The sequence below is a fragment of the Tyto alba genome, unplaced genomic scaffold, assembly GCF_018691265.1.
Source record: "Tyto alba isolate M040663 unplaced genomic scaffold, T.alba_DEE_v4.0 Super-Scaffold_41, whole genome shotgun sequence".
NCBI lineage: Eukaryota > Metazoa > Chordata > Aves > Strigiformes > Tytonidae > Tyto > Tyto alba.
In genome coordinates this window covers 9,977,677-9,999,102 of record NW_024881317.1, presented here as the reverse complement: position 1 = coordinate 9,999,102, position 21,426 = coordinate 9,977,677, and the positions used below count along the sequence as shown (strand labels likewise).

Genomic DNA, 21,426 nt, shown 5'->3' with positions numbered 1-21,426 from the left:
TCCACTGTACTTAAGTCAAGGAATTATTTGTTTCTAACCTTGAAGATGTGGATATCTAAGCTTAGCTTGTATCTCCTCAACAAAATGTGTTTGTCCACTACCCAGTAATGGTCCACTCCCCTTTGAAATTACATAAAACTATCACACACAAGAGAAACAATAATGATGTAAAAGGAAGACCTCTTACTCCTCCAGGACTGTTCCATCTCCACAACCAAAAGGTTTCCTTCTTCAAAGGAATAAATAGGATAGTACTTGTAAAGGTTTAAACAATGGTAACATTTTAAAGGTACATTCTCCAATCACTTTCAACATTGTTCAGTTTGCAGATCTATTAAAGAAAAAAAGATCCAATTATGCAGTGAAGCTGGGCAGACAAACAAAGCCTCCTTGCCAAACGACTTGCTCTTCTATTTACCTTTCATGGAACATACAGAAGGCAACAGATCCCACAGGTCCACAACGACCAGTCTAAAAGAAAAATCATCATTGCAATTATGGAAACTACCGCAGTATACCCTAAGGCCCGCTCACAATTCCCAATGACTTCAACTGGAGGTGGACTGGGCCTCAAAAGTTAGTTAACTTTTCCTGTTACCTACAACGTCAAACTTGAACTACTTTGACAGAAATCTGTACTAAGGAGCTTCAACACAAACCTCTGAGGAATCAAAGGGCCAATTCCAGCAAACCTTCACAATCCTAAGCAGACGCACGGAACAAGCAGGGCTATCCAGCAGGGTAAAGTTTCTCAAGAAATAAATGAATATGGAAACTCAGAAATTCAACACAGATGGCCCACAACATCTGCAAGAGTTAACATAAAGACTTCTCAAAAGATAACACAGAACGCTGATAAAGACAAACAAAGCCAGCCTATGCCCTGCTGCAGCAACCGCCAGCTCTCTGCAGACAGAGCAATCCCCGTGCATCCAGCACTGTCCAGCTTGCCATAAATACAACTACAGAGTATCTCTGTCAGAGGCGTCCAGAGGAGGAGGGGTAGTACTGGGGGAGGGACAGCATTTATGAAAATAAAAGAACTCAATTGAAGCCTGTATGCTGCTGTCTAGAACTACAGTTACATTTGTACCACCCATTCCCTGGGGGAAATGACATACAATGCAAACAGGCCTAGTCGTTCAATTATTCAAGTATTAAGAGATTCACAGAAAGACATCTGAGAAACATAACATTTTAATAGATGAAATAAATACTCCAGTACATGCAAGATAAAAACTGACATTGGAAAAAAATTAAAAATCACTTTTGTTATAGTGTAATTTTTTGTTTGTTTGTTTAAACACTCACAGTAGCTTTTCCCCCAGTTTGGAAATCAACACATGGAAAACATAATCACAACCTCCAGTCCTTCCACTCCTACACACCAAATGCACTTCTAACCTAACACTTGATGCAAAATAAAAAAAAAAAAAAAAAGTCATACAAAACAAAAACAAACAAAATAGTAGCTACATCCATCATCTATGTGGTGTTGGGTTTTTTCATTTTTTTAAATGAGTGAGAACTGAGGTAACCTTTTCCTGCACAACCGAACAGTAAAATTTAGAAGGGAAATTTCGGAAGACAAGACAAGACAAACTTTTAAAACCGCACCCAGCGCGATTAAAGCTTTTTTTTTTTCTCTTTTTTTTTTTTTTTAAGATACCCCCACCTCCCCAAATATAAAAAACTTTTAAACAGTTGCTATTACCATTTGTGTGAAGAACTTGTTGAATAAAGGAAAATTTATCTGCAGATACTTGCTTGACTTGTAAGTAAAATAAAAAGAAGCCAAAACTGGCTACCTTTATTAGTACGTATAGTTTGAATATGTTCTGCTTCTTCACCACGTGAAATCAAAGGATTGGGCTCATCCAAGCAAATTCTTTGGTATACAAAAAAGGGGGTGAGGAGGTGGGATATTATTTTCCTTTAGCAATAACTGGGATCTAAACAGAAGATGCGGGGGTTAATTCACAGAATTGGAGTTCACTGGCGGTAAAGTCCTGGGTGAAGATCTTTCTCTTAGTGCCTGAGATAACAGGTTGCAACCATCCGAGACGGCGCAAGCTGAGTTCCTCAACCTTTCCCTGTAATCGCTCATTTTGGTGCTACTTTCGGGGTGTTGGGCTATATCCCTGAGGCATTGGGTCAGGAGCACACAAGCAGATACCACGCTCATGGCTCCTCCTAGGATGGCAGTTTGCACAGCTTTGCCCTCTGGATTAATGGTGGCAGCTTTACCCAAAAACTGGGGCTCAGTGGCAAAGCCCACCAGAGCATAGACAGACTGCACCAAAGGTCCACTGAACAAGACGCATCGGTTCCTGGTCAGCTCGCTGGGTGAAGTCTTGACCTCCTTGACGCATGCCAAGAGGGCAGAGGCGCTGGTGCTCATACATTTGACACTGAGTTTGAACTGCTCCTTAGCAAATTTATCCTTGGATTTCTCACTGGCCAGCACACAGGCGTCTGTCAGGAATTTCAAGTTCTTGGACATGTTCTGAGAAACCTCCAGCAGGAGCTGAGGGCTCATATCTGCCAAAGGGGTGGTCTTCAAGACCCCGCAGCCGTGCTCCACCTCATGCCTACATCGGGTCACCTTGTAGCGATCCACCAAGCCAGGCATAGCAGGCTGGGCCCCTGGAGTCTCCACTGCGGCCAGGTAGGCAGCGTGGGCAGAGCACTCGGTCAGGGAGACCACCAGCTCCCCCATCTCCATCAGGCTTTCCCCCACCTCCCCGAAGCGTCCCATATTGAGCTGGCTCTGGACATCATGGGTCAAGATGGAGAGTCCTTTGGTCCTGGCAATGATCGTGTCCCTGCACTTCTCAAAGGACTCACCGAAGACAGACAGGCTCTCGGTGTTCACCGGCCTGGTCTCGCTCGACAGCAGCAGCAGATCAGCCACCAGTTGCATCTTGATCTTGCAGTGGTCGCAGATAGAGATGAGCTTCTTCCTCTGCAGGGAACTGCTGCTGGGGATGCCGCCGCCAGACACCTCGCTGCTGGACTTGCCAGAGCCACCGCTAGCCATAGCGCCGGGGGGGCACTCGCATGCCGCTCGCTACCCCACTGCCACCGCCTCTGCCACCGCCGCCCGAGCAGTCCCGACTGAGCCCGGCAGGATCGCTCTGCCTTTTCCGCAACATCATTCCATTAATCGCCGGGAGGCAAGAAAAGGCTCTGGGCGCCGGGGCTGCCGCTGCTGCGGGGAGCGAGCTCGGCCGGGGCGCCCGCCCCGCTCCGGCGCCAGCCTGCGCCCCTACGGCGCTCCGGCGGCGGGCCGGCGCTCGCCGGGAGCCTCCGGGCCCCGTCCCGGCATCGTTTAGCAAAAACGATATTTTTTTTTTTCTTTTTTTTTTTCCTTTTTTTTTTTTTTTTTCTTTTTTTTCTTTCCTTTTCGCACGTTGCCTCCCCTCCCGTCCACCACCTCCTCCGGCTTTCCCGGCTTCGGGATCCTGCGCGAAGTTCCCTTTTACGAGACGGAATACCTCAGAGACGCCCAGCAGTCGCGCGGAGTCGGGGCAGGGGCGCAGCCCTCCAAGTTGCTACCGTGCCCCCGGCTCCTCCGGTCGGCGAGCGGCAGCCGGGCGTAGCTCGGCAGGGCCGGAGGGGCGGCGGCTGCGCACCATGTGCCGCCCCCGGCGCGCCCGCCGCGGCCCCGCGCCGCCGGCCCGCAGGAAGCGCCGCGGAGGGTGTGGCCCGCCCGCCGCCACAGCCCCGCCGCCGGGCCGGGGAGCGGAGCGGAGCGGGGGCACCGCGGGAGGGGGGAGGAAAACCAAAAAGAGAAGGAAAAAAGAGAAAAAAGGGGGGGCGGGGGGGGGGAAGATAAAAAATAATGAGGGGAAAAAAAAAAAAAAAAGAAAAGAGATCCACCGGATCCGGGTGCTGTGGGCGGGCGGGCGCGATCCGTTCCCCTTCCTTCTGCCGCTGCTTCACTCCTTCCTGCCTCGGTCATTCACGCGGCCGCTGCGAGCTGGCTCCCCGCCGCCGCGGTCCATGCCCCGCCGCCCAGGGCCCCGCAGACTCGGCGCCGCCGGCCCCTCCTCGCCCGGCTCCCGCTGTGGCCGCCGCCGCCGCCGCCGCACCAACTTAGGCTCTTCCCGCGAACAAGGGTGGTGGCTCCGGGCTACAGCCGCGGATGCTGCGACCCGCCCGGCCTTGCGCTCCTCCTGCCATGTTTTCTGGCTGAGTCGCCAACTCCCAGGAAAAAAAAAAAAAAAAAAAAGAAAAAAAAAAAAAGGGGAAAAAATAAAAAAGAACGGGGGGGCGTGAGGGGGTGGAGAGGAAATCTTCTTTTAAATTGCCTTTCTCAGGCTTTCAGACAAACTATTGGGAAGAGGCGGCTGCGGCGGATCTGCCAGCCAGACGCTGCATGGCTCTGAGGGAGGCTCCCCCCTCCCCGTTGCCTTTGCTGTAACCTCACTTAAGCCTATCGAAATCTTTTGTGCGGTGTCACCGCCCTTCGTTTAAATCCTGCCCTCCCCCCCCGCCGCCCCGCTCCACGCCCGCCGCCTCCCGCTCCTCCCGGGCGGAGGGGGCAGCAGCGCCGTGCCGCGGCCGGCACCGCGGGCCGCCGGCCCCCTTCACGGCCGCCGGCCCCCCTCACGGCCGCCGGCCCCCCTCACGGCCGCCGGCCCCCCTCACGGCCGCCGGCCCCCCTCACGGCCGCCGGCCCCCCTCACGGCCGCGCTGCCCCGGCCCCGCCGGATGAATAAATAAATGACGGCGCGGAGAGGGAGAGGCCGGCGGGAGGAAAGCGAGAGGGAGCCGGAGAGGGGCCGCCGGCTGAGCGCCGCTCGGGGGGCGCGGCGTGCAGTCGGACACCGGCGGCGGAGGAGGAGGAGAGGCGGAGGGGGGGCCACAGAGTAGCCGCCCGCCCGCCGGCCCGCGGGCGTCCCGCCAGGTAAGTTGGACCGTCGCGGGGGTGGGAAGCGCCGGGGCCGCGGCACCGGGAGCCCGTTGCGGCTGTCGCGCTTCGCGCAGCAGCATCCCCGCTCCGGGCGGGACGGCCGCGGAGCAGCGGCAGCTTGGCAGCGCTAAAGAGAGCGGGGCTCCCCTCACCCGCGGGGCTTCGGCTGGCTTTGCTCCGATCCAGTCAAAAAGCCCAACCTCTTGCAGCCGTAATGGGCGCTGGAAATACGGCATGGAGTCTTACTACAGCTTTATTTACATAGAAACATTCCCCTCAGCGCTGGTCTTGACCCATTTTTTAAGCCAATGAAAACGAATTTGCTATGTTTCCCTCATGGTTCCGTCATTGGTTTTGGAGACTGGCTACCATTTGTTAGAATTTAGCAGGGAAAATGTAAACCTACTGACGCTAACTGTATGGAAGACTTTCTCCTCAGGCCTGTCTCCATCCTGCAGCACACCAAGAACTTTGACAGTTGTCAAAAGCAAGACATCATGCTCAGTAAATCTGAGGCATTCAAGTAAATGCCATTAAACAATAATAAAATTACTGACTGGGCTAGAACAAGTTATAAGAAGATGGGTTTAATGCTGCCTGGGATGCTTCCAAAGGGAATATACAGTTCGGTAAATAATGGTGATGAGTCTATTTTGAAACCATATCTTACAATTGTTACATATTTTGCTGCAGCTAAATAATAACATTCTTTTGCTCCTTTCAATCAGACTTTACTTTTTAAGATAGCCTCTTAATTCTAGGCATTTGCAATGCATTTAGCAGGCTACAGAAATCCAGAAATACAATTGTCCCAATTCACAGTTACGTTAACGTCCTGCTACGTTCATACTGCTTTACGGGTATAAGTGAGCTTAAAATAAATGAAAATTGGACCAGAGTGCTCACTTGCAGGCCAGATCCAACAATGTCCTGGCACAAACAGAGTCCATCTAATGGATTGCATACATTTAAAGAGCTTCAGACAAGTTTATTTGTACATATTCTCGCCCATTAGGTGGAGGAAACCTTGGCCTTCTGTATGGACTTCTAGACTGGGACGTGAGCAGGATGAATACAGATGTGAATGTGAAGGGTTAACAGGATGCACGCTTCTGGGGGGTGGGGGGAAACCCTTGCTATAGAGCCAGGCTTGAGGAAAGGGACAAATACTTCTCTTTGGGTGTGTCGAAAATATGGCAGTTCTCCACCCATCCCTCCTCACAGAAGCAGTGTGAGAGAAATTCTGTTTACTTGAGTCACATTATAGCAGTTTAAAGGAAGGTCATGATTTGGGCCTAAACAGTTCTGGCTTACTGCCAGAAACTCATTTTCAAAACTATAAATAGGAATGATTTCAGAGTACTCTGAAAAATAAAAATCAATGGGCAGAAGAAGCCAACTGAATTGTATTTTAAAATATTTCCAGATACGTCCTTAAATGAGGCAGTGAGGTATTCTGTAGCACAAAAAATGCTTCTCATAAATATTAACCTACTTTATTTTTAATGAGGATTGACTACATTTAATTAGGGTTTGAAAAATTTAATTTTAGAAAACATAGGTCTCACCCCTGGCTAGAAGAGGTGTTAAGTGACCTAATAATATTTTCCATTTTTAGATGCTGCCGCCCGCCATGATGCTCCGCGTGATTTGAGCCATTCTGCGGGGACAAAGCGAGAGCTCCTTGGTTTGGACAGTTCCTGCTGTGGCTCCTCCACCAGCCTTTCCCCCAGCTGCCCACACCAGAAACACAGCCAGGCCGTAACCCACGGCAGTTCCTAGCAGCTAACAGGGCCACCAAAGCTCTTAGTAACTGCTGTAACATAAAGCAAATATTCTTTGAGCTCCTTTAATCCATCCACAAGACCGATCCAGTGCCGATCGGCCTCAGTATTAGCAAGGGGCAAAACCGGTAACTATTGTCGTGTAGAAGGTGTTGCTTGTGGCCAGTCTCCAAGGCAGTCTCGTCAAATGTTATTCTCCTCCAGTAGTAGCCCTGGGTGTTCAGCTTTTCTGCGTATGAAACGTATGATAAAGAGTGACCTGACTTCTACTGTTTGAAAAAATAATGTAGAAAATACCACCTTAATTGGTCATTTTCATCATGGAAGAGGCATTTTTTGGAACAACTGCCTGTTAGAGCCTTCCTACAGACTGCGATGTTGCTTCATAAGTACACCTGGCCTGGCTGGGTTTAGGATCACTCGTAGTCTGTGTCTACCATGCTTATTATTTGACCATAAGCAGATAGTTTTATTCTAAAAAGCAGCCTTGAAGGCAAATTCTCTTGAGTCCAGTAATTTGAGTAGAACTGAGATCAGCTAGTTACATGCTTTAAAGGTCCAGTAGATGTATCGCTGTGGTTTAGGAGGAAACTTTTACTCAGTGATGTTTGGGGTGGGTATTTTCTTCATAAATCTTTTGCACATCTCTTTCAGGGAAAATGTGTTCATACCCATTTATTTCACGTCTGCTGAGTCCAAAGGTGACCCACAAGACTTGGGCAGCATTGTGAATTGATGTAAAGACTTAGAAGACTTGAAAATCAGGTGGCCATGCTTGGCTTTAAAAATATTTCACTGACACAGTCTGAATGAAATAACTCTCTGGGGTTCAAAACAGCAGGCATTGACAGATACAAGGGATTAAAAGGCTTTTTAATGTGGCTTAGTAGTGTACAGAAGATTGGCTTACTTGTATGAGCTCTTCTTTCGTCACATTGATCTTTAATTTGCATTGTGCTTAGTACAACAGAAACTGGAGGCTGAAGTCTTCTCTCCTGAATCATCTGACAGGACTTGGCCCTTTTATTGCTTAGTGAAATCTTTTTTTTTTTGTGAAGGAGGAATTGATTTTTGCCAGTGTTGAGTAATAGCTGAAGAATACCAAGTTGTAATAATTTTGTGAACACTGTATGTGGCCAGGTTGGTGAGAGGAAGTTACTATACAATGGGTTATACTACTTTATATTACTTTCCTGTATAGATGTATCGATCTAGCTTAATAGGGAGCTAGCTGATGAAGGAATAAAAGGCAATTCAGTGGTTCCCCTGTGTCAGCTATATGTGACTAAACCCATGAGGTGGTAATTACAAGAATGATAGCTCCAATTCCAAGGGATGCCGCTGGTTTGTCAGGCTGAGAACTAAAAATGAGAGGAGGATGAAGTTGGTAGAGACGGATGGAAGAAATAATTTAACACAGAGGCAGACTTTGCGGAAGAGGCTGGAAGAAGCTGGGCCTTCCTCTGCAGCAATGGAATGGTAAGTCATACAGAAGGAAAGGCAAGTGTGTTGACTGGTTTATTGGCTTTCAGATCTATGTTGTCTTAAATGGTCTGGTGCTAAGTAAGTGTTTTGTGGTCAGTACTTACAGTCATTACTTCACAAGAGACTAAAACTGCGAGGTCTGGGTCTGTCTCAGGTCTGCAGAGGTAATCATGGTTGATACACTAGGGATGCAACCTGAGAACTGGTCTGTGTGTAGCAAAAAAAGACAGCTAGAGATGTGGAGGAACTGTTGACTGGTCACTTGTAACAGCAAAATGCAAACACAGGCACAAGTTTTGTTTCTTCTTTGAAAATGATTTTGTGTATTAATAAGTAGCACTTAGAATAAAAGGTGGGCTTTCGCAGACAGGCTTACCCTTGGTGTTTTGACATTTTTTTTTAATATGGCATAGACAAAAACACAGTATCAAAGGTAAGAAGAAATGTATTACATAGATACCAGTAAATATCTCGGTTATGTCTAAAATACTGGTCAGCTTCTGTTGCTCAACTGACAGATAATACAGCAAAAGTGTTTTTTGTTTTGTTGTCCTTTTATTCACCATTTATTGTACTGTTGTTTTCATCAGTTAACATATATAATCAATTCCTTTTCCCCTGCTTTTACCGTGGATATTTCATACCTTGACATGGAAAAGAGACACATTTCTATGAAAAGGAAAATGCACCTACAGAACTCCTTTTGCACGGAATGGATGGCTGTGTCACATTTTATGTTGACACAGCCAATAATGGCTTTCTGCTTCGTGTTCTTTTCTACCATTCACACATGTGGATATGCATCCCACACCTTGTGTTTTACAAGGCTGGTGCCTAGGAGAGCGTTAGGTGTGACATAGCTCCTCGTGTCCATTCTCCCTCCCTGGAGCAGGCAAGAAGGGCCAGGTTTGTAGGTCAGTTGGCTTGAAACTCAGAAGCACTTAATGGAAGAGTGGTAAATGCTGCTCATTAGAATGGTCCAGCAGAAACAGGAATCCAAGACCCTCCCTTCAGACTCTTGGGTCTGGGTTTTTTTTCTGAGATCAAAGGAGAACGCAGTATTTTGAACAAAACATGCAAGGGCCCACCCTTCCTGAATTGTACTTTTGGTAGTATGTTTTCTGTCCTGCAGCTGTAATACTCTACAGAAGGGTTTGGGTCCTGTTCCCCTGCCTCTCCTTTTTTTAATATATATAATGAGAGAAATTTAATAGCTGTTTTCATAGGAGTCTCTGAACCTATACTTTTCTCATTGTGCATGTGTGTTCTATGAGGAGAGCTGTTGATCATTACCGGTTTAAGTCTAGCACCTTTAATTCATCAGAAGTTCATGTAATGTATTACTTACATTAGATGTAGGTGCCAAAACTGACCTGTAAACCTAAAAATTAAATTGGGACTACAAAATTAATTTCACTTAGATTGTGGAAATTAGACTATAAAGGGAATTCCTGTGGGAACCAAGTAAACCTTCTTTGACATTGATTTAATGTAATTCTTTTCTTAATAGGGTAACTTTAAATTGTGTAACCAGTACATAGTTTTAACCAGCACAGATTTGTAGCAAATCTTGCAGTAAGATTTGCTTAACACAAACATTCTGTGGTGTTTCTGAATTTGAGGATTACAGTATATAGCTTTATTGCAGCTGACTAGACAGTCAGGCGTCATACCCGCTCCTGAAACCTGATCAAATAGGTAGTGATACAGAGCTAACATGTCATCTGTGTCAAACATCTCCATTCAGTCATTGAGTTTTAATTTATAAAATGTACATGCACAGGATAACATAAAGTTAGGGTAAAGATTTATTTTGTGGTCAAAACTAAATTCAGAATGTGAATTTCAAGGATATAGTACCTGAATCAGAATTTCATGTCCAAATCACAATAGTTAACCCCTAATTTGGGAGAATTTTGAATTAAAGACTTAATTTTTAAAATTGGTCCCAGGAATTCAATGTCTGAGTAGCTCTGGAACAAAAATCTGCATTCTCTTGATAGATGGCAAGTGAGCGTGCTTGTTTTATTCATGAAATTAATCCAAGGACTGAAATTATTATGAACCATTCAAATACTTACGCTCTACATGACAACATATTTTTCTTGCTATGCTGCTAGTAACAGTATTAAACATATTTTATTTCTTGAGATTTAGAAATATTACTGTTTTTAAAGATAACATGTTCAGGTCCGTTTCTTCAAGTTTTTCTCTGAATGTGATGGCACTCAGAGGTCTGAATTAACACATTCACTGTTTTTGCATGAGAGCTCATGCATTAGATTGTCTCTGCAGGGGAACATTTAGGGTACTTAAGATAATCTGACCTATGAAAACATTAATTTTTAATGTTTTACTGAAAGTAACTCAGAATACCCTGACATTCTGTAAAATGTATGACAATGATTCTGAACAGGGTAAGAATACTTTGAATGCTGGGTTGTCTGAAAACTTGCTTCAATTTTTCTGGGATCCGTTACTCAGCAAGTATTCTGTATGGTTTAACATAATATTGTCCTGGTCCTTTACTAAGCTGGTAAGTGCAAAAGCAGTTCTAATGCCTATCAGGCTGTATGAAGAGCATAGCTGTACACCAGACCTCCATCATTTTAGATATTCAAAGTAATCACTAAAAAGCAGCCTTTCGCAACACCTCATTCATCTGAGTCACTATTAAACATCCTCTGGTATTAGTAGAGTTCTTAAAATGAATTAATTCTTCCAGATAGAGCATGTGTTGATAGCAGGTAGCCCTTGCATGTTCTTTTCCCCTTATGCATGCTTAGGGCTGATCTTCTGATCCTGTTAGTTTAATTTCTTAATTGTCTGTATGTCCTTCCAAGAGGGTGCTGCCCTTTCCTTGATGAAGTCAAGTTCTTTGTTCTCTCTGAGGCTTCATTCCAAGGAATGTGAAGATACAAGCTTTAAGACCCTACTGTACTGTATTTGCAAAGAAAAGTAAAATGTGATGAATGAAAATCCACTCTAAAATACAAAACTGCACACAAAACCCCATCACCAGCGAAGACTTGAGAGAACTTTTGGCAGCTAAAAACATATACATAATCGTCTCCTAAGAAATGATGGTATGGGAAATACATTTTGCACAAATATACTTCATAAAATGCAGGTTATATATATATATATTAAAAAAAAAATAGAATCCCAAACTTCATTAACAGAAATTTAGAACATCCTGAATCCTCTCATATTGCAGCTTGACCCAACCCTACTCAATAATGAAAACAGTTAACATCAACCGGGGGGAGGTAGATTTGCCTTTCTGATAAGGTGTAACTTTATAATTGAAAGCACTACTAATAAAATTTGCATGTTGCAGAAGTAAAAATGTCAGCCACAGCTTGAGACATTCCCTGACATCGCTAGATGGGACTTGAAGCTGCAAGATAAAGCCTTAAACACCTTGCTTTTGCAATCTACAATGAAAGTAGCCCTTTATTATCGGGTATGTTTTGTATTGTAATCATAATAGTGTTAGCTGTTAGGACTATAAAAACTGTTAGGAATATGAAAATGGTTAAGCCATAAAAAGCATATTTGTGTGATTCTATAGCTATTCCGAACAAAACACAGTGTGCTTCAATAAAAAGAAAATGCAATTTAATTTGCCCCTGTCAATGGTATGTATTTCTAGCTGCGTTGCTTTTGTTTCTTGCATGGGAAAGAAGAGCAGTAGAGTACAGAGGCTGAATAGGTGTTTGTCCTGCAGCTGACCCTCACAGAGACCATACTTTGAACAAGTTCTTCCTGGACACAGAATTCTGCCTGAACATAGAAAGTTGCAAGGTTGGATCCAAGCATGAAAAATATCTCCCTTTCAAATTAAACCTTTTATATGCATGTCAAGGAAGTGTTTGGTGCAGTGCTGGATATACTGAACAACTTGTTCACTTACCAAAGGGAATTGGATTACTTTTGAGATCCACATCTGAATGTAGCAGCAGATATTAAAGAAAGTCAAAGTCGGTGTAGTTTGTTTTAATAAGAGAAAACAGAATTGAAGAAAATATTTCCCAGTAGAAATTCAGTGAAAATATTTTATGCTGTAAGTACAGCATTCCAAAATTGAATCTTTAGTCTTTATTTTTTTTCCAGTGAATGTACGCATGATCCAGTAATAACAAAAGTTACCAGAAACATATTTTAGTAAAACCTCATTAATCAGGGCAATCTGATATAGTATACCTGATGTTCATTATATTTAATGAGAAATCACTGAGCAAATGTGCTCATTAGTGACTTACTGGACAGCTTTGTGAGAGGTACTTGACTAAAACCCAGTTTCAGTTACTGTACATTTAACAAGCTCCATGAATAGCTATGGTCTAACTGCTTCCTGTTTCTCAGGCGCCCTGGCAATACGTCTGAAATGTTCTAAACCGATAACCCTCAGTATGGAGGTTGCAGACCCAGCTGGTTGTTTATCATGGTGCTGAAATCTTGGATCCCACATCCTCCTCTGCTGTTTCTCATGCTGTGCATGCACTTGGCAAGCTGGTGCCTCATGGGGCACATCTCCCTGGTGTTCACATGCTACATAGCCCTTCAGTGTCTTATCATTTCAAGAATTAGTCCAGGCTTCGGGAAGCTTCCCAAGCCCACGCCCCTGCCTACTGAATGCTTTTGTTTTGTATTTGCACGCCTTGCCCATAAAGGCATTGGGCTCCTGGTTCATTATAGGGCTATATACAATAACAGAATTGGGGTTGGAGTGTTCACTCTATAGAATTGGTTCCTCTGTTCTAAACCTGCTCTGCCTTCAATGCTTCCACTTGAACGGAGAAACACCCTGCTCGCTCATCAGCCTGACCACAATTACTACCAGTAGCAGTTACTGCACTGCTTCCTTGAATTTCCAAGTTTAAACTTCCTGAAGTCCAAATCTAAAAGGCAAAGATGGTGCTAATTATATCTAAGACAGCTTTCATGAGGAAAAAAATGAAGACTGAAGAATGAAATAGGCTATGCAGACATTGATCTGTATGATTTGGTTTGGATAATGGAAATGTACTCTGTACAAAGAAAGAGCCATATCTTGTAATTTTTTTTTTGTGGTAGTCTGACGTTCTGGAGTCATATTTCAGGAACAGCTTTAACTTTGAAAGCCTTCTTCTAAAAACCTAATATTGCCAAGATATTGGTTAGAAGACAGTGCAGTGGGCCCAGTTCGTATCATGTAATTAGTGAACACAGCTACTTGTCATCCTAATTAAAAAAAAAAAAAAAAAAGAAGAAAAAAACAACAACCAAAAAAAAAAAAAACAAACAAACAAAAAAAAAAAAACAAAAACAAAAACAAAAAAAAAAAAAAAACAAAAAAAAAAAAAAAAACAACCCGACAATGTGCACCTTTCATTCACTCTCCTGGGCCGAGACCTGCCACGGACCGCGCCCTGAGCGGCCCCGCCCGCAGCGGGCCGGACAGCGCCTCAAACGGCTCTTTGTGTCGCGACATCGCAGTGAGGAGGAGAAGGGGGAGGAGGAGGAGAAGGGGGAGGAGGAGGAGGGTGCTCGCCGTCCTACCCCCGGCCCCGGCTCGCTCCCGGTGCTCCCTCCCTTCCGAGCCGCCGCGCACAACCCCGGCAGCGGCCGCTGCCCGCCCGCCTCTTCCCGGCTCCTCCTTCCCCCCCGCCCCGGGGCCAGCCGGGGCCGCCTTCCCGCGGCGGCGAGGGGAGGGAGAAGATGGCGGCGGCCGCTGGCTGGGCCCTGCTGGGCCTGGCGCTCTGGCTGTGCGCGGCAGCCGGGGCCGGCGAGACGGAGGGGAAGCGGCGAGCGGGGCCGGCCAAGAAGAAGGACATTCGGGACTACAACGACGCGGACATGGCTCGGCTGCTGGAGCAGTGGGAGGTGCGGGGAGGCGCCGGGGAGCTCGCAGAGCGGGGAAGGCGGGAGGGTCGGCGTCCTTCCCCCGGGCCGAGCGGGCGGGAGCGGTCCCCGAGGCCCGCTGGCGTTGCGGGCAGGAGCCGGTTTCCTTCCTCTGAGGCTCCGGGTTCGCGGGCGGGAAGTTAAAAAATAGAGGCGCGGGGAGGGCTCCTGGGGGCACTGCCCGCTGCCCCCTTCCCTATTCGCAGCGCCCCAACCCCATCTCACGCTGTCGATTCATGCCAACAGCCTGGTGTGACTTAAATGTCTGCTCTTTTGGGGTAATAAGGGGTACTGGTTTTGTCAGTGAAGGGTGGACAGCAGGAGAAATACCTATTTCATGTTTACAGAGTACATATGTAGTTGGGTTTTTTTGTTTGATGTTTCCTTCATTGCCCTTCCTCATGATAATGACTTCTAATTACTGCTCTCTTGTCCCTAATCATCCCCATCAGGCTGCTGCCTTGCTTTAACTTTCTTTGACAGTTCCCCATCACTCTCTTCTCCATGTGGTTGTCATGTCACTCTTCAGTTCTTTTCACTATTTTTGCCTTCCATCATCTGCTGATAAATGTCAGAGCACTCATCAGTGTATTTTATTCTTTCCCCCAAGACAGTTCCCCAGAATGTGTTGTACAAAAACTGAAGGCTATAATAGAGTGAAAAACTTCTGTCCCTGTAACACCAGTTGCAGCTGTAAGTCCAGGTCGAGCAGTAGGTTTTGTACATGTCATATAGATAAAATAACTTCTGTGAGAAGTAAGGATGTCAGCCTTGGACCTGGTGGGCAAGGAGACTCAAGTTAATGCTGTGATGACTCTGTGGCTGTATGTTCTGTTCCAGCCAGGGTGGCAGGCAGGATCAGGAGACTGGGGTTTTTCCTTTTTAGCTGGAGCAGGTCTCTGATCGAGTTCACCATGTGCTACACAAATACTTGTAGCCATGTTGCGTGTGGGTGTGGCTGAGCAGCTGGGGAGTTGGCTGCTCGGATTGGCATTGCCACTGAGGAGATGCACATATGGCCAGAGCCCTAGAATAAAAAAGTTACTGAAGCAGGGGCTCAACAACTGATGGTTGTTTGGTATGGTCAGCTCTATGGCATTTTGCCCGATGGTAGTCAGGACACATATAAGGAACATGAAAGACTTGAGGGGGTGGTGGCTGGGGGATAGAGGAGAAGAAAGGGCATGAGTGGACTTGGTGGAGTGGGATGAGAAACAAAGGGGCCATTATGAATTTGGATAAGAGCAGGAATTATGCTTGTGAGTGAGGGGCACAGGGCACAGATCTGTACAGAATCAAGTGTCATTACTTTCAGCTGAGTGAGATGACTCCTAGTACTTTTTTTATTTCCCTGGCAGTTAGTTTAGGATGGCGGTTATAACATCTTTGGGTTCGGCTGCAAGCCTGGCGAGGCTGAGGTGGTGGCTCCAGCAGCCTTTCCAGAATGAGCAGCTGCTGCTCTGTGGAGGCTCTTGTGGTGCTCCTTGCACTGTGCTGGTGCAACGTTGTGCATGACTGCCCAGTGAACGGGAGAGTGGTCTAGTGGAAATGAGCACGGGGAGCAGGGAAAGATAGGTTGCTTCAGCAGCTCAGTTGCACTAGAGCTTGAAGGAAGGCACCTAGGGATTTCCCTCGTGGAAATGGATTCTCCAGCAGCCTTGAGCCCAGAAGAGATGGAAACAGAATGGAGAACCTGGTCCAGAGTTCTTTCAGTTACCAAAATGTCATATTCTTTAAAACAGTTCATTACTGGTTTTGGCTCAGGGTTTCTCCGGCTTGACTCTGAGCTAAGATTATTTAATAGGCTAAGGAATTAGGTGACATATGTTGCTAATATTTTTTAAAATAGAAATGCTGGGCATTGATGAGAAATGTATGAGCATGGGAGCTGAAGGGAGGAGAAAGACTATGTAGTTATTAATGTATCTATGTAATGCTTTCCCTCTGAAGCTTCATGTTACTGTTTAAATCAGTTAATCTGCTAGATGTTTCAAGGCAAAAGCTTACACTTTTCTTCTTTGTAGCTAGCTTTATAAATACAGGACTGCATGATAGTTTGTACAGGATCAAGAAAAGAAGTGTTGTGTAGGGGAGCTTTTGACCACTTATAATATTTCCGTTTAGATTGTAACAATACAGGTTTATGAACATTTAGTGGAATAGTTGAGGGGAAAATAGGTAATATTTGTTATTAGATTGTGCTGTCACTAAACGCAAAATCAATTTCTGCATTGTGCAAGGCATATTTGGAAACATTTGTTTCTACCTTTCTCTTTCAAAACTATGAACAAGTTGATTTTGCAGTAGCTAAACTGGTCTAAAATTAGAACTGGTTTGCTTTTGCTTCTGAAGAACATTTTTCATTTAATTACATAAGATTTTGTATTTTCACAGTACTTTACCAATAGACCATTTTCCAACTTCCTCTAAAGTAAGTATTGTTCCCACTTAGTGAGGGCAGCGGGGCTTTCCTGGGGTTCTCCTTTGCTCCCAGTTCACTTAATGTGGAATTTTCAAAGGCATGTGAACTACTTGAAAGCATACTTCAGACTTGCAAAACTGAAAAAGATACATAGTTAGTAAAGAAAGAAAGGATAAAATCTCAGGCTTCTACAACTTTTATTCTGCAGTAACTCAATTTTAAACTCCCCTGTCAGATGGCAAACTCTACATTAAGGAGATGGGAAAAGAAGGTCACTTGTATGAAACCTTAACCTTTAAAGGGTATGGGATACTCCCTGTATTGGGATGTTGTAAGAGAATGATGTTGTTTGTATATAAGTGTGTGCAGAGATGAGAAGGTAATGCATACTTAGATCTAAAAATCAAGCTCGGCTCCTGACCTTTGAGGCTTCTGAAGGAAATATTGTTAGATATTGCTACAGCTCATGTTCTTAATGGATCGATGCATATTTTCACTAAATGTTTTAAGTCAAAACAACACCTAAAATACCTGCCTTAATTCCTGCTGATTTACTAGTGCTTGGGTGGACGTCAGTATAAGACTTCTGTGGGGTTTTGTTCTTTTTTTTTTTTTTTTTCTTTTTAATATGATGATACAAATACTGTTTAAGAAATCAAGTTGTAGCTCTGTGTAAGTTGTCACTATATTCACTCCTCTCTGTCAGGAGCTGTTGTAAGGGACAGCAGTTTGAATTCTGCCTTTCCAAATATTTAAATGCTTGTCAACCTTGATGCCTCTGCTGAGGTTTTCTTCTAACAGTGATTTGCTCTTGGTGATTATGTTGCCAGAATATAAGCTGTTTTTCATTTGTGCATTTGAAAAGTCATGAAACCCTTAATAAAAGTTTTCCTATGGCATTAACATTGAAGTTCTGAATTCTTGCCTTTTTATTTATTTAAAGACACAAAGTAAGGAAAATTAAATTCTCAAGTGATCCCATGATTCTTAGAAGTGGGTTTTGACCTCTGAAAGCAATATTCGGATGGTTGACTTTTTTATTTGTGTGTGTATGAGGCTTTTTAGTGCAACTTTCTCAGTCCATATTGTATGCTTAATAAATCTCTGTGAAACTGTGAAGGAAAAAAAGTATTATGTAGTACCTAGGTGGAGTTGTATTGGATTAGCTTTGTGGCTGAAATATTTCTCAGTATGTGGTGAAATGAGATTCTACCCGTCAGTATCGACAAGTGCATCATTTTTGAGGGGAGAGTTGTAAGTGGGAAGAGCACTCTTAGTGAGTTTTGGCTCAAGATACTTCATCATTTCTTTTGATTTGAGAATCTCTGTCATTAAACTACACAATGCTTTTGCTTTATCAAAGCAAAGTTATTCTCTAAACAATGGGAGGTTTCAAAAAAGAACAGCTGTATGGATCAGTCGCATTTAAAGCCTCCTTTACTTTTTCAAAACAGAAAGATGATGACATTGAAGAGGGAGATCTTCCCGAACACAAGAGGCCTCCAGCACCAATAGATTTCTCAAAAATTGATCCAGGCAAGCCTGAAAGTATCCTGAAGCTGACAAAAAAGGGGAAGACTTTGATGATGTTTGTCACGGTGTCGGGAAATCCTACAGAAAAGGAAACAGAAGAAATTACTAGCTTGTGGCAGGGCAGTCTCTTCAATGCAAACTATGATGTGCAAAGGTAAGCTGTTGTGTGCAAGAATAAAGTTCTTGCTTTTACAGAACACTTGTTTCTTTCATCCTGGAAATCCTTTCAGCTGTTCATTCCATGCCCTTCCCCAACTCCACTGTCTGTCATTATTCCTTTGTTTCTGTACCAGTTTATAGGCCGATTTGCTTTAAGTCAAGCTACAAAAATTCTGATGTGGTGCAGAAATCTTTTTAAAAATTATGCATGATGTATGTATGGTCTAATTTCTTTTTATCTCATTACATTTCATCTATTTATCAGTTTTAGCTGCAGTAGTTTGCCTTTATGTGCTTGACGGAAAACATCACACTTGGAAGACTTCTCACCACAAAAGGCTTTTTGTTTCCCTGGCTAAAAAATGTGGCTTTTTCTCTCTGAGAGAGAGGGTCATTTTGAAACAGAGAAATGTTGTGCTCTTGAATTGAGGCTGAGAAGGGGTGCACCAAGTGTATAAAGCAAATTTAATGGCCATTAGTGGATTTTACATAGTGCTGAATTAGTTCTTAAGTTTTCTTTGTATTCTTACTCGTCCTTTGTTACTTGCAAACTTAATACATTTTATTATTATGTGTGCTAGAAAATTGTTCTCTTGTCCCCAGCTGTGTGCAACAACAGCGCTACTAACTTCTTGCTCTTAAGTGTATCCCTCAGTTGTGGATGTCCTTTGAATAAAGCAAATGTTGTAGCACTTGAAAGGCACAAATGCAACTGAAAAAATATGTATCTTTCCTCTAGGTTTATTGTTGGCTCAAATCGTGCCATTTTTATGCTACGTGATGGTGGATATGCCTGGGAGATCAAAGACTTTCTGATAAATCAAGAAAGGTGTGCGGATGTTACTCTGGAAGGTCAGGTTTATCCTGGCAAAGGAGCGGAAGAAAGTGAGAAAGTAAAAAACAAAACAAAACCTGAAAAAGCAAAGAAGAAAAAAGATGTAGACAAGAAATCTAATAGTGTCAAAGAGGACAACCGAGCAACCAAACAGAAAGAGGATCTATGATGGATGCATTAACCAGACTGAATACTGCTCTGCTGTTCCTTGAAGGGAAACTAATTTTCCATCCAATTTCTGGCTTTATTGGGGGGGAAGGAAGGGAGCAGAGATTACTGAGATTAAAAGGCTTCTATGTTGAAATAGACCAGTTTACTTATTAATATTGGCCACTTGTTTAGTTACAGGAAAGGTAATGTTTAATACCAGTGATTGACTACTTTAGTTTGTAATTTTTTTATGATTATTTTGTTGTTTAAAATTAACATACATATCTGCGTGTCTAATATCACAAACTTAATTTAAGTGGAAAAGGAGAAATATGGTCTCAGAACACACCAATGTTTATCTGTAGTAGCTGTGTCCATCTTGGGTATGCAAGGTGGTTGTTGATTCATGGCTGCTCTTAGATAGCAGAGATCTGTGCTAAGAGATTCTCTTGGAAGCCTGTTTGCTAGACTTAGTTGGCAAAACTGCCTAAAATTGCAAAGAATAGTGTTACAGTGGCCAAAGATGCCTGAAATTACGGCATTTAAGACATGTCTGGTTAGGCTGCCTGTATGTCCCCAGAAGTGCTTAGAAGCATGGTAGAAGCTAAGGCAGATATTTGGCTGATGTACTCCAAATCAGTGCGGAGGGGAGATGCTGCACCCATCAGAAGTGATGCCAGGATGTTAGTGGAATTACAGTACCCACATAAGCAGTGTGGGGGTGAAAGGAAAAGTCAGATTCGTGCCATTCAGGTTGCTACTGCTGCCAAAGAACTGTGCCTGTGGAAGCAAATGTTATGTATGCCCCGTTATCTAGACTGTGAGCTAAAAGAAATAGCTTTAACTCTGAAATTAATTTGTTTTACTGGTTTAAGGGTTTGGGGTTTTTTAAATTTTTGAAAAAGTCCTAGTTACAGTACAGAGTTAAACTTTGAGTTAGACATATCACTTACTGGTATTTAATAACCAGTGGTTTTGTGTTTTTTTTTTTTTTTGGGGTGGGGGGGACAGGTATAGATTCCTGACTGGCATGGTTGATTGTAAATGAACATTTGATTTATTTGATTTAAATACTATGAAGTTTGATGTATGGGAGCAAATACGATTTCTCCTTGAATGACTGTGTATAATTGGGAAGGTTTTATTATTATTCAGATTGTATTCAGTCAAATGTTGTTTAGAATTGTTTCCTTTCTGCCTTACTGTCTCTTAAGGACTAAATGCACCTAGTATATATGGTTTGCATCATTTTTTAGAGGATGAGCACAGTATTAACTGTCTTCATTGGATACTACTAAGATGTTACTTTGACACTTTATTTAAAGGTGCTAAAATCCAAGTGTTTTGGATAAAAGGTCCTAATTGAACCATAATGGTTGATCTTGTGGAATACTTCAGTATCAAAAGCGGGAAACTGTGACATACTGAGTGCTTGTTCTGAAATAAAACATGTCACTAAGGTTATTGTTTCACTGAGTAGTAAAACCTTTTGAATAATTATGCATTTAGTTATTCGGGAGACAGACTAACGTGTCTTTTGGTTTCTGTACATAAGGACTAAATGATGTTGATGAAGGTTCCAAGTGATTAGTTTTATTTTAGTTTTAGTTATTTCTATGAATTTAGGATTAAAGAAACCTTTCTGGCCACACTTCATAAAACAGGTCTGTGCCTGCTTGAGTGGAAGAATGAAAATCCTGTGTTTCATCAGGTTTAACTATTACTTCTATATTCTATTATTAATCCAAGTGTGTAGCAGAGTTAAGAGTCTGTGGATACTTGCGTATCGCATTGCATTGAGGAGAGAGGTGCAGTCCATTTCTTGTTCATAACAAATTTATCATTTTGTCAATTGTTCGGGGTTTACACCTTCCTTTTTTTAAAGAATATTGCTTCTCATGTCCAGAGATGAAGAGAGGTCAGATAAAACTATAAATATGAAATATTGAGGTGTTTTCCTTTTTAAAACTTAAATCTGTGGTATAGAGATGACAATTCAGATTATGATCAGAAACATGGAAAATCAGTTTCTGTAGTTTTCCTAATGTTATGAAACATAAACATGATTTTTTTTTTTTTGATCAAATTGGGTTCTTCCTGAGCTAACTAATTAAGCTATGCAAAACAGTATACAAATAATACAAAACCAAATTTGCCAAGGAAGAGAAACAATTACTACACTGTAGCTGTAGCCCAGCTTTTGAGGATAGATACTTGTTTTACTTAGTCATAAATCTCCATGTACAGTAGGTTG

At 43.4% G+C, this 21,426-nt stretch overlaps 2 protein-coding genes and 1 long non-coding RNA gene across 4 annotated transcripts; 2 read left to right on the top strand and 1 right to left on the bottom strand.

Annotated features, from left to right (window-relative positions):
* Positions 1-1,181: 1,181 nt before the first annotated feature.
* TLNRD1 (talin rod domain containing 1) lies at positions 1,182-3,723 on the bottom strand. The gene has a single exon (XM_009970256.3). It carries the CDS (start codon positions 3,038-3,040, stop codon positions 1,973-1,975), a length of 1,068 nt encoding a protein of 355 aa, XP_009968558.2. The 5' UTR covers positions 3,041-3,723; the 3' UTR covers positions 1,182-1,972.
* Positions 3,724-4,637: 914 nt separating this feature from the next.
* LOC122154564 lies at positions 4,638-12,054 on the top strand. Of its 2 annotated transcripts, none has more exons than XR_006166601.1 (3): positions 4,638-4,912; positions 6,537-8,181; positions 11,918-12,054. It is a non-coding gene; the product is annotated as an uncharacterized LOC122154564 (long non-coding RNA). The 2 variants fall into 2 exon arrangements; XR_006166602.1 differs by lacking the exon at positions 11,918-12,054 and adding an exon at positions 11,031-11,826.
* A 1,638-nt stretch (positions 12,055-13,692) lies between these two features.
* On the top strand, positions 13,693-19,209 carry MESD (mesoderm development LRP chaperone). The gene is made up of 3 exons (XM_032982964.2): positions 13,693-14,055; positions 17,950-18,182; positions 18,927-19,209. Exons 1-3 carry the CDS (start codon positions 13,891-13,893, stop codon positions 19,189-19,191), a joined length of 663 nt encoding a protein of 220 aa, XP_032838855.2. The 5' UTR covers positions 13,693-13,890; the 3' UTR covers positions 19,192-19,209.
* The last annotated feature ends 2,217 nt before the right edge of the window (positions 19,210-21,426 follow it).